This window comes from Petaurus breviceps, unplaced genomic scaffold (genome assembly GCF_028583685.1).
Source record: "Petaurus breviceps papuanus isolate PSGF00001 unplaced genomic scaffold, PetGlider_PUasm1.0 76, whole genome shotgun sequence".
In the NCBI taxonomy this organism is placed as follows: domain Eukaryota; kingdom Metazoa; phylum Chordata; class Mammalia; order Diprotodontia; family Petauridae; genus Petaurus; species Petaurus breviceps.
The window spans coordinates 11,400,777-11,418,056 of NW_027186473.1; the positions used below are offsets into that span (position 1 = coordinate 11,400,777).

Sequence of the window (17,280 nt, forward strand, 5' to 3'; positions counted from 1 at the left end):
CACTGTAAGACTGTTGATGTGTTGGTTGATTTTGATTAACTTTTTTTTCTTTTTTAAATTCTTTGTTAGAAGGTTGGGGGGATATATTTGGAACTGAAAGTAATATAAAAACAAAAGAGGTCAATAAAATCCTTTTATCATCTGACATCTGGGAACATCTCTTTAAATGTTTATTAAAACATTACTAAAAAGTAAAACAAAACACATCAGTCAAAATTGGTAATTGAAACAATAATTTTCAAAGTATGGCAAATGTCCCAAAGAGATTAAATGTAACCTAGTAACCATACTTAATACTTAATTTGGTGTTCCCTGAAACTCCTTAGTAATGGGTTTCTGCATTCTAACATATATTGAACATATATTGACAACAGATAATAAAAACTACTACATAAGTCTGTTAGTGACTGGAAAAATCAAAATAAGAGGTGCTATGTAGCTTTAAAAACAAAGCATATTATGCAAGCTTGCATCTTCCTTTTAAAATATTTAAAAGCAACTTTACAAATTAATGTAATATACTTTAAAAAAAAAAACTCCCAGGGAACATAGCATTTACCTGGCTAACTGCTTAAATGCTTAACTTCAGTTACATAACAGATTTCTGAACTAGGTATGATGTCTCCCACACAATGCACAAAGATGACATGCAGAGAAGAACCCTATAGTAAGCAACTTTGAGGAGGAAAAAAAATAATAAAACATTGTAAAAGACACTTAGAACTTGTATAGCTCCACTACTCTATAATGAACAGGGCACTGGCTTGAGAATCCTAAGACCTGGATTTGAATCCTAACTTGCCCATTAACTAATCTGTAACCTTGGGTAAACACTTCATCTCTCTAGCTTTACAAGTGCACTGTAACAATTCCTTATTAATCAATCTTTCAACATGGTAGGTCAATATCAATATCCTCTTTGACAGAAAACAAAACAGTCAGATACAGGGTCAACCCTGTTCAGAATTGGGAGTAGAAAGCTACTTCCTTAGGGGGGATCCATAAGCTCCTTGAAGGCAAAGTCTATGACTTATACTTCCTTATATTCTATATAATACCCATCATAGTGCCTGGGATAAAATATCACTTAAATCCAGTTCTCATTTTTAAATCTGAAAAATATACTCCCCTCATAACAAAATAGTCCAGGGCCTGAAATTCTCATTCTATCTCCAGAATGCCATCATGAAATATGCCTTACTTAAGAGTATCCCTCTAGGAAGATAATATAGAATAATCACATTAAGTTAGTTAACACATTGGAAGTTCAAAGTTGTCCTGAGAATATTAGCTATATGACAAATTACAACTGCGAGGGATCACAAAAGGACAAGGAAGAGCAGGGGTGGGGAAATCTGGAATTGAGGTTCTGGCAGGAAGAGAAGGGAAAGCACTAACATGGGGCAGGAATGTTGAAAGTAAGCTTTACTTACTTTACTATTTTGCCTATTGCTGACCCTGGTGATACAGATAATCTGTGACAGTGGTGAAAGAAAAAGTCAATAATGGAGATGTATGTATTATAGGCCATGTACCAAATCTGGGTGTTCCCTCCAAAGGCAAAGTCCTGAACAAGGAGAAAGCAAACTAAATTGAGAAGTATTCATTGAACAATATAATTAACATTTAATCAGTCATAACAAGAATACACTTTCACTTTATATAACAGCTCTTTCCTAAAAAAAAAAATTTACAATGAATTTTCACCAGTTTAATTATTAAATATTTATACTGACAGTTTAAGTATACAGAGAGGTTATTCCTACCAAGAGTGAGGGTGGGATATACAGTATGCCTCAATTAATACTAACAAAATTAATTGCTGCTCATTCCCAGCAGCAAATGATGCTCTCTCCTAGGTCTGCTTACGAATGAAAACAAAGCTACCAGTCCAAGTTTTCACCTTTTCCTGGGCTTAAAGTAAAAATAACTTTAATCAATCTGAGAATTTACAGACTATAACAGTAATAGAAGTACAAATAAATACCTGGTCTATATACGTGTATAAATACGCATAAAGACAGGGGCAACTAGGTGGCGCAGTGAATAGAACACCAGCCCTGGAGTCAGGAGGACCTGAGTTCAAATCCAATCTCAGACATTTAAAACTTATTAGCTATGTGACCTTGAGCAAGTTACTTAACCCCAATTGCCCTGCTCTCCCCCTCCCAAAAAAAAAAAAAAGACAGTGTTGGCTTAGTAGAAAGAATCCTGAACTAGAATCAGGAAATCTAGGTTCAAATACTGGTTCTAATAATAGCCATGTGATCTCAAGTCATTTAACCTCACTGAGTCTCAACATTCCCATCTAAAAACTGAGAGAACTACCTTAATTTTTAATATATGTATATACATATTCACTTGTCATGAAAAGTATCTATCCCATCTAACACAGTAATTAGATGTAATCATCATATAAGCTGGGTGGATGCAGAATAGAACAAGTATTGGTGTGGGTTATCTAGTTACTGCAAATTACTAGTAAGACCAAGGTCACAGGTTTGATCCCCACACAGACTTGTCAATCAAGAAATATTTGTCAAGCATCTATTATGTGCCAGACACTAGTGATACACACACAGAAACCAAACAGTCCTTGTCCTAAGGAGCTCACATTCTTTCAAAGGAAGTAATATATTCTCATGTTAAGTAGAGGCAAAGTAATTAGGGAATGGTGGGGTAGGGAAAGGGGTAGGGGATAGGACTGAAGGAGGGGTGGGATCAGGAAAGGAAGTATGTGGTAACTGACTTGAGTTTTTAAGGAAACTATGGATAATAAAAAGCAGAGATAAGAAAAAAGCGTATTCCAGGCAAGGAGTACAGCCTCTGTAATAGTACAGAGAAATAAGATGGAATGTCATTTAGGAATAAGTAACACTGGACCATAGAGTACGTGAAGGGGAATAATAAGTCTACAAAGGAAAGATGGAAACATTGTAAAAGGGCTCTGAATGCCAAACAGAGGAGCTTGTATTTTATCCTAGAGACAGTAAACAGATTGCTATTGGAGCTTCTCAAGCAGGAATGAATTATGGTCATACATGTTCTTTAGGAATATCACTTTGGAATTTATGTTCTATCCAAAGCAAGGCTGCATCCTTAATTTAACCCTGACATGTTCTGATAAATATACCAGGCAAGAATAAGTACATATGGCTTAAGAGTATGTGTTCATACTACTAAAAAAAGTAATTCAAAGCACTTCAAACTGCTGGTAGTCATTGGTGACATTTTTATATGGAAAGAAAAACATTTAATTTCTTACCTACAAGGATGAGGATTTAGAAATTAATTTGTGCCTATAGATATTATGAAAATTTCTAAAGGCATACAGAAAGCTGGGAAAAAGGAAAGCAGAAATCTGGGAAACAATCTTCACAGCAAGTATCTCTGATAAAGGCCTCATCTCTCAAATATATAGAGAACTGAGTCTAATTTATAAGAATACAAGTCATTCCCCAATTGATAAATGATCAAAGGATATGAACAGACCATTTTCAGATGAAGAAATCAGAGCTATTTACAGGCATATGAAGAAGTGCTCTAAATATCTTTTGATCAGGGAAATGCAAATTAAAACAATTCTGAGATAACACCTCATACCTATCAAAATGACTAATATGACAAAAAAGGAAAATAATAAACATTGGAGAGGATGTGGGAAAATTGGGACACTGAAGAACTATTGGTGGAGTTGTGAAATGATCCAACCATTCTGGAGAGTAATTTGGAACTATGCCCAAAAGGCAGTATCTCCTTTGATCCAGCAATACTAGGTCTGTATCCCAAAGAGATCATAATAAAGGGGAAAGGACCTATATGCACAAAAATATTTCTAGCAGTTCTTTTTGGGGTGGCTAAGAATTGGAAAATTGAGGATGTACCCATCAATAGGAGAATGGCTGAACAAGCTGTGGGTATATGAATGTAATGAATACAATACTAGTATTGTGCAATAAGAAATGATAAACAGCAAGATTTCAGAAAAACTTGTACAGACTTGATGCAAAGTGAAATGAGCAGAACCAGGAAAACACTGTACATAAATATCTCCAATATCAACTATGAATGACTCAGCTCTTCTCAGCAACACAATGATCCAATATAAGTATGAAGAATTCATGAATGTATATGTATAGCCTATGTTAGATTTCATGCTGTCTTGAGGAGGGGGGAGGGAAAGGAAAGGGAGGAAATTTAAAACTCAAAATCTTATGAAAGTGAATGTCAAAAACTAAAATTAATTAAATGGGAATTTTAAAAATTAAAAAAACAAAGGACTCACGAAAGAAAATTCTATTCACATGTAGATAATGAAATGATGGACTCTGAAGCAGATCAAAGCATATTTTTTTCACTTTATTCTTTCTCAAAGTTTTTTTCTTTTTGATCTGTTTCTTCTTTCACAACTATGACTACTATGGAAATTTTTACATGATAGCGCATGTATAAACTATATCAAGCTGCCTACCATTTTCAGAAGAGGGGAGGGGAGAGGAGAAAAATTTGGAACTCAAAATTTTATAAAAGTAAATGCTAAAAATTTTCTTTCTAAAAATTAACTGGGGAAAAAAATAAAATACTCTTAAACTTAAAAATATATATTCTAAAGTATGCTAAAAATTTAGTAAAATCTAGCTATACTATTGAAATATCTTTTAAAAGCTATTTTGATTCATTTGGGGGGTCCAGACAAGTTGTAAGGAATTGCCTGAGGCACTGGGAGGTTATGTGCCTTGCCCATAATAACAATGCCCTGACTCCCTCCAAGCTGTCTCTGTATCTACCAAGCCACACTGCCTCTCTAGTGTGTTGTACTAGGCAAAAAGTTAAAGTGATCTTATTGCAAACTCCTTAAGTGGTGGATCTTTTTTAAAATTTGTATTCAAAATTTAACATTGAACATAAATGCAAAAAACTAAATTTGTTTAGTGACTCTTTACATTTAAAATAATCTCATAAAATACATATAGCATTGTCACTCTAAGTCCCCACTGGAATTCTTTGTTCTTTTGTTCTCATTTATTTTTCCTTAATGTGAACAAAGTGTGTATTTCTTATTGTTTTGCTTTATGATATTTCATGTCTTTTGAGATTTCTTTGTATTCTTCATACTTTTCAGTTTTAACTGAATTAAGATATTGTTACATTAATGTACCACAATTCATTTCACCATTTCCATTTTGTTGAACAATTAGGTTGCTTGAAGTTTTCTGTAATTATAGACAAAAATGCTATAAAAAATCTTTCAATAGATAGCTCTTTTTTAAAAATAATATTTTCAGGGTATATGCCCAACAAAAGAATTATTGGGTTAATGGGTATGTTTATCTAGCTCTGACTCTAGACTGCCCCATTGCTCTCCAAAAAGGTTTTACGGACAGTTCTGCAATTCCACCAGCCATGAACAAATACACCAATTTCTTTACAACCCGAACAATATAGAATTTCCTTGCTTTTGTTATTGTCAATTTGATGAATATGAGATGGTACTTCAAAGTTGTTTAAATGTGCATCTCTGATTATTTTTTCACATTATTATTTTTTAAAGCAATTGGGGTTAAGTAACTTGCTCAAGGTTACACGGCCAGTTATTTCTGGGTGTGGTGCTAAGTATCAGAGCCCAAATTCGATTCCAGGTCATCCTGACTCTGGGGCCAGTGCTCTTACTACTCGCTGTGCTACCTGGCCGCCCCATATTTTTCACATTAACAATATAATTTTGAAATCCCTCTTTTGAAAATTACCTTGTATAATTTGACCTTTAATCAACTGTTAACTGGAAGTTGCCACTGTGACTTTTTAAAATTTCTAAATATTTTATGATATTTTGATCTGTCATATTTGCCACAAAATTTTTTCCCAAACTATTCAGTGTCTTATTTTTATACCCCCAGCAACTAGCACAATGCCTTGCACATAGAAAATGTTTAATTAGCATTTTTTGAATAAATGCTTTTTTAACAGAGGTTTAGAAAACAGACTATTACAATTTAGAAACCATTTAAAAAAGAAATCTCTCTCCATAACCTCAGAAGCTCCCATGGGTTTAACTAAAATCTCTATGAAGATGACTTCCAGATCTATAGGTCCAGTTCCACTCTCTCCCCCAAGTTTTAGTCCTGGATCATGAACTGCCTTTGATCCAGTGACACTGGTCTCTTTGCTGCTCTAAATAAGACACTCTCATCTTTCAGCTCCAGGCATTTTCTCTGACTGTCCCCCCATGCCTGTAATACTCTCCCTCCTTATTTCTACCTAGTGGCTTCCCTGGCTTCCTTTAAAGTCCCAACTAAAATTCCATCTTCTACAGAAAGTCTTTCCCAATTCCTCTTAATTCTAGTGTGTTCCCTCTATTAATTATGTCTTAATTATCCTGTTTATAGATTGTGCATATTTGTTGTCTCCCCCACTGTGAGCTCCTTGAAGGCTTATTGCAGGCTCCTTGATGTCTTTTGCATCTTTTGTATCCCCAGCACTTAGCATAGCACCTAGCCCTAGCACATAGTATGCCCTTAATAAATGTTTACTGATTTGCCTGTTAAGATATTTCAAACTGGATGTTCTAGGGACATTTTCAATTCAATATGTCCAATACAAATTTTCTTTCCCCCTAAACCTTTCCCTCTTCCAAACTACTCTATTTATGTCAAAGCCATCAACATCCTTCCAGTGTCTCTGGTTCAAAATCCTGTTATCATGCTTCACTCATCAACCCTACATATATAGTCAGTTGTCAAAATTGTCCCATTTTTATTTTCATACTATTACACCTAACACTTTCTCTCACAGCTACCATCCTAGTTTAATTCATACCACTGCAACAACCTACCAATCGGTCTCTCTGCCTCAAATCTTTTACCACTCTGATTTATCCTATACACAGCTGCCAGTATAACCTTCCTTGAGCCCAAATCTGACCATAAAACTCCCCTACTTATTCAATTCCAGTGGCTTCAAACTACCTCAAAGATCAACTCCTATGTTTAGTTTATAAAAGTCCTATACAATTTGGCCTCATCTTTTCAGTCTCACTGAATACTACTCTTCCCTCCTGCCCTCTATGATTCAGTCAAACTAGGCTCTGATTCCTCACTCAGACATTCCATATCACCCTTTTCTCTACCTCTAAACTGGCCATCCCTTCAAGCCATGGAATGCACACTCTTCTTACCTTGTATTCAAGAGAAGGATCTTTTTCTTTTAAAATGCAGCTTAGGCACCATATCTTTAGCATGAAGCCTTTCCTAATCCCTACTGCTCAAGCCATCTGTTGCAAACTACCTTATACTGAACTCCTGTATGTGTGTTCATGTGAGTGCGCTCTCATGTGTACACACACACACACACACACACACACACACACACAAACACACATATTTAAATATGCATCTGTTATTTTATAAGTGTAGGTACACTTCCACCTATACAGTTGAAAATCTTCTACCTGTGTAGTTGGAAATCTTCTACAATTTAGCAGATAATTTAATAATTTCTGTGGTCAAAAATAACCACTTGATGTGCAATCTCAATGATGGAAATGTTCTGATCCAAAGTAGACTGGTCCATCCAATGATAGACAACTCTCATATTGGATGCAATCTTTCTAGTCTTCCAGGACTAGCTAATGTTTGTATGTCCTTTGAAGAACCCCTTGAAGAATCCAGGGTTACCTACCTCCGTACCACCTTAGGTACCAAAGTAAGACCTTAGTGGGAGAGTCAACTATATGGCAGATTAAAATGACTGCATTTATTATACAGAGGAATATAGGTTCAATTAATTCAATTCATAACTAGAAAAACTCCTATGCCAGAACATTATTATTTTAAAATAATTTTCTTGGTTGAAATATATTTAAAGTAATTTTCTTCTAAAAGTACTTATGTTTTGCACTGTCTTTAAGGATAAAATTTCTCATGAGAAACAGTTTTGATTTGAAAGACAGGGAATATGGTTTCACCTTATCAAAATCATCCCTTTAAAAAAATTAATTACAACGAAAATTTATAAGTAAACAGATTGGAAAAAAAAACATCATAAGAGTACTGGATACAAAGGAGTTAAGTGAGCTGTGAGTTTCCATCAAATGGTAATAGAACTAACTGCAAGCTAGCTTAATGTTCGTGCACTATCAAATACGTACACATAGTTTTTTGCAACACTTTTGCTTCCTTGTTATATTCCTGCACCTTATAAAAAGGCCTCACTGTGTGAGGAGGCCCATCCTATAGATTTCTTTGTGTATTATTTGTGGTGCCCCACCCAGGATAGCTACAGACTGGCTGGTGCCCAAAGTGCTTCTGGGCTAATTTTTATAGCCAGGTATGAAAAGAAGGCTTTGAAGAACAGCTCCCTCGGGGCCCAGAGCAGTCTTGGTGCTGCCACTGTCCACAGCCAGGGGTTGGCATGTGATTATGCAGGCCCAGGAAACATACATCCCAGGGGGAACTAACTTGACACTTGGCCAGCCAGCCATGGAGCACATAACCTTCTGAGTATCACTGAATAAAAGTGAAGCAAGGACATGTAGGAGAGTGTGTGTCAAGTGATGTCTGTGCCACGGGGGATGTGGTGGTTCCCTCTGAAGACTTGGAAGCAGCAAGAGACATACTTCTCTTTGCTTTGTGCTTACCCTGGTCATCCAGGGGTGGTATGTCCCCCTACCCCACCCCACTAGAGCTAAACCCTGTCTATGGGGGTGGACAGGGCATGCCATTTAACACAGGCTATTACTGGGTCCTTCAGGGCAACTCTTAATAACCAGCATTTATATATAACAATCTCTGGTTGGTGAGAAGCACTTTACAAACATTATATTCTGCTCTGGGATAAAGTAAAAGGAGAATCATGTAAATATAATGTATAGAGGGAAATGTGGCAAATGTATGTAGGTGTTTTGCTGAACTATACTTCTTATAAGGGAGGGTTCTATTGGAGATGAGGGAGAAATCACTGGGATAAAATGTTTTGTATTTTAAGGAGTATCAATAAAACATTTTCCAAAAAAAAAAAAAAAAAAGAATAAACAAGGGCTACTTTATCACTTTAAAGTAAGATCAAAGGTAATAAGATATGGAGTTGAGATGAGTACAATGCAGAGAACCCTGACCTGTAGTCTAGAAGACGCCAGTTCAAACTGAAACTCAGACATTTACTAGCTGTGTGACCCTGTCACTTAACCTCTCTCAAACTCAGTTTCCTTGTCTGTAAAATGAAAATAGAAGCACCTACCTCCTCCCCATTGTTGTTGTGAGGATAAAATGAGATATCTGTAAAGAGCCCTGCAAACCTTAAAGTGCTATATAAATGCTATTATTAAGATCATTTATAAAATGCAACCTAAATCAAATACAAAAGTAGGTTACCTGCACCATCATTTAACATTCTACAAGGCATATATCATTAAACTCAAAGGTTGACACTTTCGTTGATGCCTCAACTAAAAATACTGTGTTCTCAATAAAGAGCTTTTCAGTTAGTCTGGCATACAACTTTACTTCCACAAACAAGCAAAAGCTGTTTTTTTTTTTTTTGCCTCACCCCTGACCCAGACAGTTTATAAAATTGGAGGGGGTAGAGATTAGAAGAATAAGGTAAGAAATGACCAATGCCATATCCCTAAAATTCTCCAGACACCTTCAGAGATATCATATCATCTTACACTGAAATGAAATATACTGCTCTGTACTAAAATTAATCCAATATTCTCCAGAGATCAATTATCTATCATCCAGAACAGTCCAGAAATAAGAAATAAACAAAAGTCATTAAGTACAGCAAGTATATACATGTGTACAATAATTAAGTACAGCATTTTGCTTGGTACATAGTAGATACTTAATAAATGTTTGTGGAATTGACACTATAGCTCTAGCATTTTACTCTCATGCCCCTAGACCCTCCATTATCCTATTTATTCTAACATGAAACACAATTCTAATAAGCTGGGTTATCTGGTTTCCTAGTCAACAACAGGAGGGAGGGGAAAGACTTCTAAAATAAGGAACATTCACAGTAACAATAAATAAAAGCTAATTTGAGATAGAGCAAGGAAACTATCTCCCCAAAAGAAACAGAGTTCGAAAAACAGCATAGAGGCAGAGTGATGGAAATACTTCAAAAGTCCCTTGAGGGCAACACTATATTACGGTATAATACTATTTATAATCATAGTCATAGATTTAGAGTAGGGATCTTAGAGGTCACGTAGTACAACACTCATTTTACTCATGAGGAAATTAAGGCTAAGATGCTGCCCAAAACATCACAAAGCAGAGAATTTGAACCTAGGACTCTGATTCCAAATGCAGTGTCTTTCTAATATAGCATGTTGCCTCCTGATAATTGGAAATCTTCAAGACATGGTTAAATATAACATGTTCTGCATGTTATTTAAGATAACAGGAAACTGCATACTGTTATTTACAAAGAGTTCCATGAAAGTAGTTGATATAAAAAGTTTCTGTCACTTCTGCAAAATAATTATGTTTGGACTAGAATACCTCTATCTTTTGCCATTTTAAAATTTTACAACTATTAAAAACGTCTAAGGTTCAATTTATCTGGAAAACTAACCTACATGGAAAATCTATTCCCAATGATGCCAAGTTAATGAAGGCATTATTGTACTAGGCTGCAACAACATGAGAACTAGAAAAAAAAATTGTTCTAGAATTTTATAAATAAATCCTGAGAAAAATTATGGCAGTCATCTTAGAAAAAATTTTAGGATGGTATTTCACAAAAGAAGCAAATGCTTCATCTGTCATATTTACACTTACACTTGACTAAAAATTAAGTTTCTCAGGTTTTACAAAAAAATACAAAAAATTATAAATTTATCCTAAAAAGATTTTTATTATATTTGGAAGATTCTCTTCTAACCACCTACTTCATCTCATATCCAAAGCCTTTTAAGTATTTGACTTGTTAGAAATATAATTTATAGTGTTATTAGCCTAGACTTCCAGAAAAAAAATCTAAAATCAAACAGCTTAATACACTTGATTAGTTATTTATTAGTAATAAATAAATGTAATTTACTTTTCAATTTTTAATTATTTTATTTCACATAGCTATTCACATGAAATTTTTAAAGCCTTGTCAATTTCATTTCTCTTATCAGGAATAAGTCCAATATTACTGCAATATCTGAATGCAAATACCATAATGCATTTAAAAATTCAAATACAGTAAAAATTTTCTTCACAAGTTCCCACTTATATAAAACTTACTCATACATTCAAATTTTAGAGCCCTAACAATAATAGTCTACTGAGAAAGGCCTAAAATCATTATATTTTAATGCTTGGCATAAGAAAAATTACATGAAAAACAAAATTTAAATATGCTTTCAATTACATTTGATGTGATTTTATATTACAAAACTCTTAGGTTTTAGTGCATTGTAGAAAAGATGAAACTAGCAACTCCAGACCCTGGCTTTGCAAGACTATGCTACATTTCCAATTTCCAAAGGTATTTAATACAATTTCCCAAAAATCTTGAAACAAAATTAAATTTAATTAACTTCTTAAAAACTAAATATGTACTTTTGGGAAGGAGGGGAGGAAAAATTAAATATGAATACTATGAATCAAGCAAAATGATAACTCATTAGGCAGAATAGGTTTCAACTCTCAAGTACCTGACATTCCATCAGGGTTATCTTCAAATATGAAACTTTTCTGGACAACCAAACTTGCTTGGTGGCTATCATAGCCTTGACCTAACAAAAATGTCAAAAAACACTTCTGTAAAGTAAAGAGATACTCTGTTGAGTTTCTTGCACTTATGTGCAACAAAAGTCATCTCCATTGGACCCAAAGTAGTTACCAAAACTTTTCAAGTCATAACTGTCATTTCCAAACTTTTCACTGTATATAGGAGGTTGGGAGGAGGGAGGGAAGTGCTCCAAATTCAATTATGAAGATTCCTTTTGGAGGATGAAAGATAATGAAGATTAAGAGTGATTTTTTTTTTAATAATCATACTTGACTACAATAATCAATCAGGGAAAAAAGAAAGCTGATATAAAGGGGGTATTTGATCACAAAACTCAGCAAAAATGGTGTTCAGATACATAACCGGGCTTAGATTAGGAGCCAACGACCACGTGAACCTTCAGTTTGATTCTGATGTAGAAGGATGGATAAAAATATATGGATGGAGTAAGAGGAAGACCAAAGAGCAAACTGAATACAGCCCTTCCCAAAATTTTTTTAAAAGCACCAGATTTAGAGAGGCCCAGGGTTTGAATTCCAACAATACCATTTACTGTGTGAACCTGAGCAAGTCATCTGACTTCCCTTGGCCTCAAATTCTTGTACATCTCTTAAACTATAATCCTTGTGACTGAGGAGACTGCTTGAGGGTATGGACCATATCTTAACCTATCTTTGTACCTTCCCCTGAACACCTGCCACAGTGTACTGCATGTACTAGGTGCTTAATAAAAGTCTGCTTACATCTATTTTGATGAGAATAAAGCATTATTATTCAAAACTAAATTAACCAGTGACTTCAGAAGACTGAAAGCAAAGTATGACTATGACCACTGGTACAGTAGGAAGCATAAACTTTCAAGTATAATCAATAAATTGATTTGCTTTGCTTAATTATACTTATTTATTACAAGGGAGGGCTCCATAGGGAGGTCAGGAAAGGGTGGTGATGCAAAAAGAAATCATCAATGAGACTTTAAAAAAAGAAAGAAAAAGTACATTAATCCTTCCTCCCAACAACCTTCCAAAGTAAATAAATATCTTTTATGGAACAATAATGCTAGAATGGACTTGGAAAACTTTCTGGTCAATCTCCACAAATCTAAAAAGACTATACTCTGACCCCAGAAAAGAAATGTATGTCTTTTAGGTAACTGTAGAGTGACACAGGCACAAAATCACTCTGCAGGCATTTTAAAATTATATTTTTGTTATCTTCTCTTTGCTTTTCCTCAGAATACATATTTTCAGAGATGGTTCTACTTTGAAGCTGTCTACTTCATTAATTCAACTGAAATACATTTCTGATGTTGAAAGGAAATATTCAGGTAATTTTCAAGTATACTGATGAGGAAAGAAAAGGGAATCTGATTTGCTGTCAGTCTTGAGAGGCTTTATTAAAACCACAGTATATTTTGTTTACTTAACATTGGACATTCTACAATATTATTTCCCCCACACCAGCTCAGTATCCAAACCAGCCTGGACCTTTTGAAACAAAAAGGAAATGAGAATATTGCATATGATGTCAAATGTAGTCACTAAGTTTGTTTTTTTAACGATCATTCTTTGTTACAAGGAAGGCACATGGCAGGGATAGAGGATGGAGAATTAATATTTGGAAATCATAATATAGAAAGAAATGGATTACTTTAAAAAAATAAAAAGGCAACCTACTTTTGCCCATTTTCACCATTATTCAATAATATCTGTAAGTTCTAAACATGATTTACAAATGAAAACAAAATGGCACTATGCTCACATTAAATCAGACATGGAACAGGCATGGTACATTGGGATAAATATAAGATTTACACTAATAATTAAAGAAATGCAAATTAAAACAAGGTTCTATGGTTCTATTGAATACCAATCAGACTGGCAAAACTGATTTGAAAAAAGGCAAATGACAAATGGTGGAGGGGCTGTGGGAAAACAAGTATGGCAATATGCACTATTGGTGGAGCTATGAATTGGTACAGTCATTCTGAAAATTAGTTTGAACTATGCATCAAAAATTATTTAACTGTGAAAACCCTTTAAAACAGCAATACCACTACTAGGTCTATATTCCAAGGGATAAAAAAGCAAAAGGACACATGTATACAAAAATACTTATAATAGCTCTTTTTGGAAACAAAGAATGGGAAACTGAGGGGGTTATCCATCAAATGGAAAACATCTAAACAAGTTACAGTATATAACGTGATGGAATATTATTGTGCAGTACTCAGCACAGTGTCTGGTTCGTAGTAGGTACTTAATAAATGTTTATACTATTTTATTATAATGAGAAAAATGATAAAAGGGACAATTTCCAGAGAAACCTGGGAAGATTTATATGAACTGATGCAGAATAAAATGAGAACCAAAAGAAAAATTTACACAAAAACAGTATTTTAAAAATAAACAAGACTTAGGAACTCTTGATCAACATAATGACCGACCACAAGTTCCAGAGGACTCATGATGAAACACACTACCCACATCCTAACAAAGAAGTAATGAATTCAGAGTGTGTGTGTGTGTGTGTGTGTGTGTGTGTGTGTGTATTTGGACATAGCCAATGGGGAAATCTGTTTTGGTTAAACACAAATATTTGTTACAAGAGCTTTATTTTTTTTTTTTTGGAGGTAGAGGGTAGGAGAGAGAAGGCAAATTCTGAAAAAAAAAAAAAGTTTAAGCACCTAGTTTTTTTTTTTTTTAAAGAAAGAAGAGTACTAGATTTTGAGTGAGAAGGCCTACAATTCAAATCCTAATTCCTGTGTGAAAAATCCTTAACCTCTTTGACATTCAATTTACTCATCTATAAAATGGAGTTAAACTACATGATACCTACATCCCTTTTGCCTTCCAATGATTTATGAATAATTCTAATGTAATGAAAATTAGATTAAACATACTTAATAAAATACTGCTCAAAAAATCTATGAAGTACATTATAGATCTCCATTTCTCATTATTCATCCATACTAAAAAATAATTTTTAATATATTTAAGTTTAAATCTATTCAAGTTGGTAAATGGAAATTGTCTACATAGCCACTTAGTAAAAATACTAATAGTTTTTCACTCTATTTAAGGTCTTATTTCTATTTGAAATTAAGAAAATTAAATGTCATCAGTCCATAACACTGAGAGAAAGCCCTCTAATAAGTGCATTCCCACTACCTCTAGATGGAATCATTATCTCTGTTAAGTCTCTAACACTAAAATTTCCATCTAGAGAACACATTCTCTATGTATTCATCCAGTCTTTGATCAACTTATGAAACACTAAGTAAATACCTACTACATATAAGGTTCTTTGCTTGTTCCTAGGACAAAGACAGTCTAGAGATTTTGAGAAGCTTACATTCCACTGGGTAATAGCAACATATATAGATAAGTAAACAAAATAATGCAAAGAGGAAGACTACTGACATATATGGGGCAAAAAGGAATCAGGAAGGCTTCTCAATGGAGGTGACACAAACCTGAATCTTGAGGGAACTAAGTACTTCAAGAACTAAATTTAAGTTAATAACTATCTTCTAGAGACAGTAAGCTAACACTTGGCTAAGATAATATTAGTGAGTTATTTTATACTTGGAAATAGCAATTCTACTTCCTAAAATACTATTCTCTTAATCAGGTTTCCTCAAAGTGGAAATAAAGATAACCCAAGGGAGAAGAACCAAGGGAGTTGGGGGACGGGGAATCCGGGGGCACAGGTTTCCAATCTGAAACTGCTTTGCTATTTTTTGGTAAAATAAACTTCCTCTTCTGAACCTATGCTCTCTCCCTCCCTTGCTGGTCCCTTCTAAATAAATCAATATTTAATCAATATTTTAATTTAATTTAATCAATATTTTTGTTCTGAACCCTGTGCTGAACTTATCACTTCTCCCAATATATCTTCCTTTTCTTTTAATCAAATTAGCCTCTTGCCTCTCAGTTACAAGTGAAACTATTCTATAATTACTAAGTCTCAAGAAAACTCAATGTAGGATAGAGTGGACTCTAGGTATAAAAAAGTTTGGGAATCATTATTCTGAGCAATCATATCTACCTACTTCACAGGACTGTTGTGAGAAATAAATGACATGACATATGCAAAATCACATGTAAACTAGAAAGCTACATCACAGTCTGGAAAAAGTTAAAAGATTAAAGTTAATGACCTTTTAAAAAAATTACTAGGGTAATTTTAAGTGTCAAGAAGTTGCAATATAAAGATGTGGAGTGATGTGACACAGAAGTATTTATTACATATGCAATTTGCTATGTTTATTATTTTTGCTGATGTACTAGTTAATTTATTAACAATTAATTGTGGAAAAATATATATCATAATGGTGCTCCAGGCATGCGATGTGACAGTTCCTATCCAATGTCTAGGCTCTGTAAACTAATAGGTGCCAAAGAAACCAGAGTATTACATAAGCACATCCAAACAAGATAGCCTACTGGTTTGCTTAGAAATACTGATTTTTACTAATATCAGTCTGAAATATATTTGGCTAAAAGTTAAAGTTAGTATCTTATTCACTAGATTACAAAAAGTAATAAAAACTGTTTAAAAGTATACTAATCATTATTAGGCATTCTTATTAAAAATCCAATTACAGAGCTAATAACATGGCACTTGAATCTATGATCTGAGAGAACAAGCATTTATTCAGTGCCTACTGTATGTACTGCACTGGGTGTTTTACAAATATTATCTCATTTGATTTGTAATGAAAAGAATAAAAATAATGTTGCAAGTTGTACATAACTGTACTTTTCAGAGAAACATTACAAAACTTCCTACTTCCGGACAGCTCATTATTTAGTTCACGTGTTCACATTCCTATATTAGTCACAACCCTAGAAGGCAGGTTTGTTTGTTTTTTTTCCCTTATTGCTTCCCTAACACCTAGATGTTAAATGTTGTTTGCTAAGATTTCATTAAACCTTATAAAGTGAGATTCTGGTATATTCTAAAGAGGAACGGATGAAAGTGGAATTGAGGGAGGAAGGAGCCACAGGTACCTATACTGGAGAAGAATGACAGCAATTTGAATGATGTTGCTTTCCATTTTCATCAAAACTGGAGAGTTTGGGTTTGTTTTTTTAATTATTTGGAGGTACTAGTTACCTTGTCAGATTTTAAGCAGCGTGTTCATTCAAATCCTGAGCAAGCACAGGATCTTGGGAGGTTTTTCGAAGAGGAAGCCCAACACACTTCAAAAAAACTGTAGGAACACCTCTGTGTGTCTATCTCTGATATGAAACACTCGCCGAATAACTAATTTTCATTAGGGTCTTTATGTCCATTTCTACACAGCCTGAGCCACATGTCACCGGGTACAGAAGGAAGAGGAACCAAGGTTAGGGAGAAGAGAAGCCCAGAAAGGAGGAAGCAGATGACAGAAAGGGCTGCAAAGGAGAATGGATAAGTCCAGAGAAAACCCTCTCTACTGGGTTCTCAGTGACATGGAAGAGACTGCGGGGCCTAAGGAAAGAGGGAGGAGGGAGAGAAAGAGGAAGGAGGGGAAAAGAGAGGGAAAGAGAGAGAAAGAGAGAGAGA

The 17,280-nt window shown here is 34.5% G+C and overlaps 1 protein-coding gene across 2 annotated transcripts in view; it reads right to left on the reverse strand.

Annotated features, from left to right (window-relative positions):
* The window catches only part of CHIC2 (cysteine rich hydrophobic domain 2), a 55,176-nt gene that overhangs the window by 37,026 nt on the left and 870 nt on the right, over positions 1-17,280 (reverse strand). Inside the window, exon 2 of one of the 2 annotated variants that reach the window (XM_069105246.1) lies at positions 1,434-1,567. The exons of the other annotated variant lie outside the window; for it this stretch is intronic. Within the exon in view, the coding sequence (XP_068961347.1) occupies positions 1,434-1,531 (98 nt within the window). The 5' untranslated portion in view covers positions 1,532-1,567. The remainder of the gene's footprint in view (positions 1-1,433; positions 1,568-17,280) is intronic. 2 annotated transcript variants of the gene reach the window in all.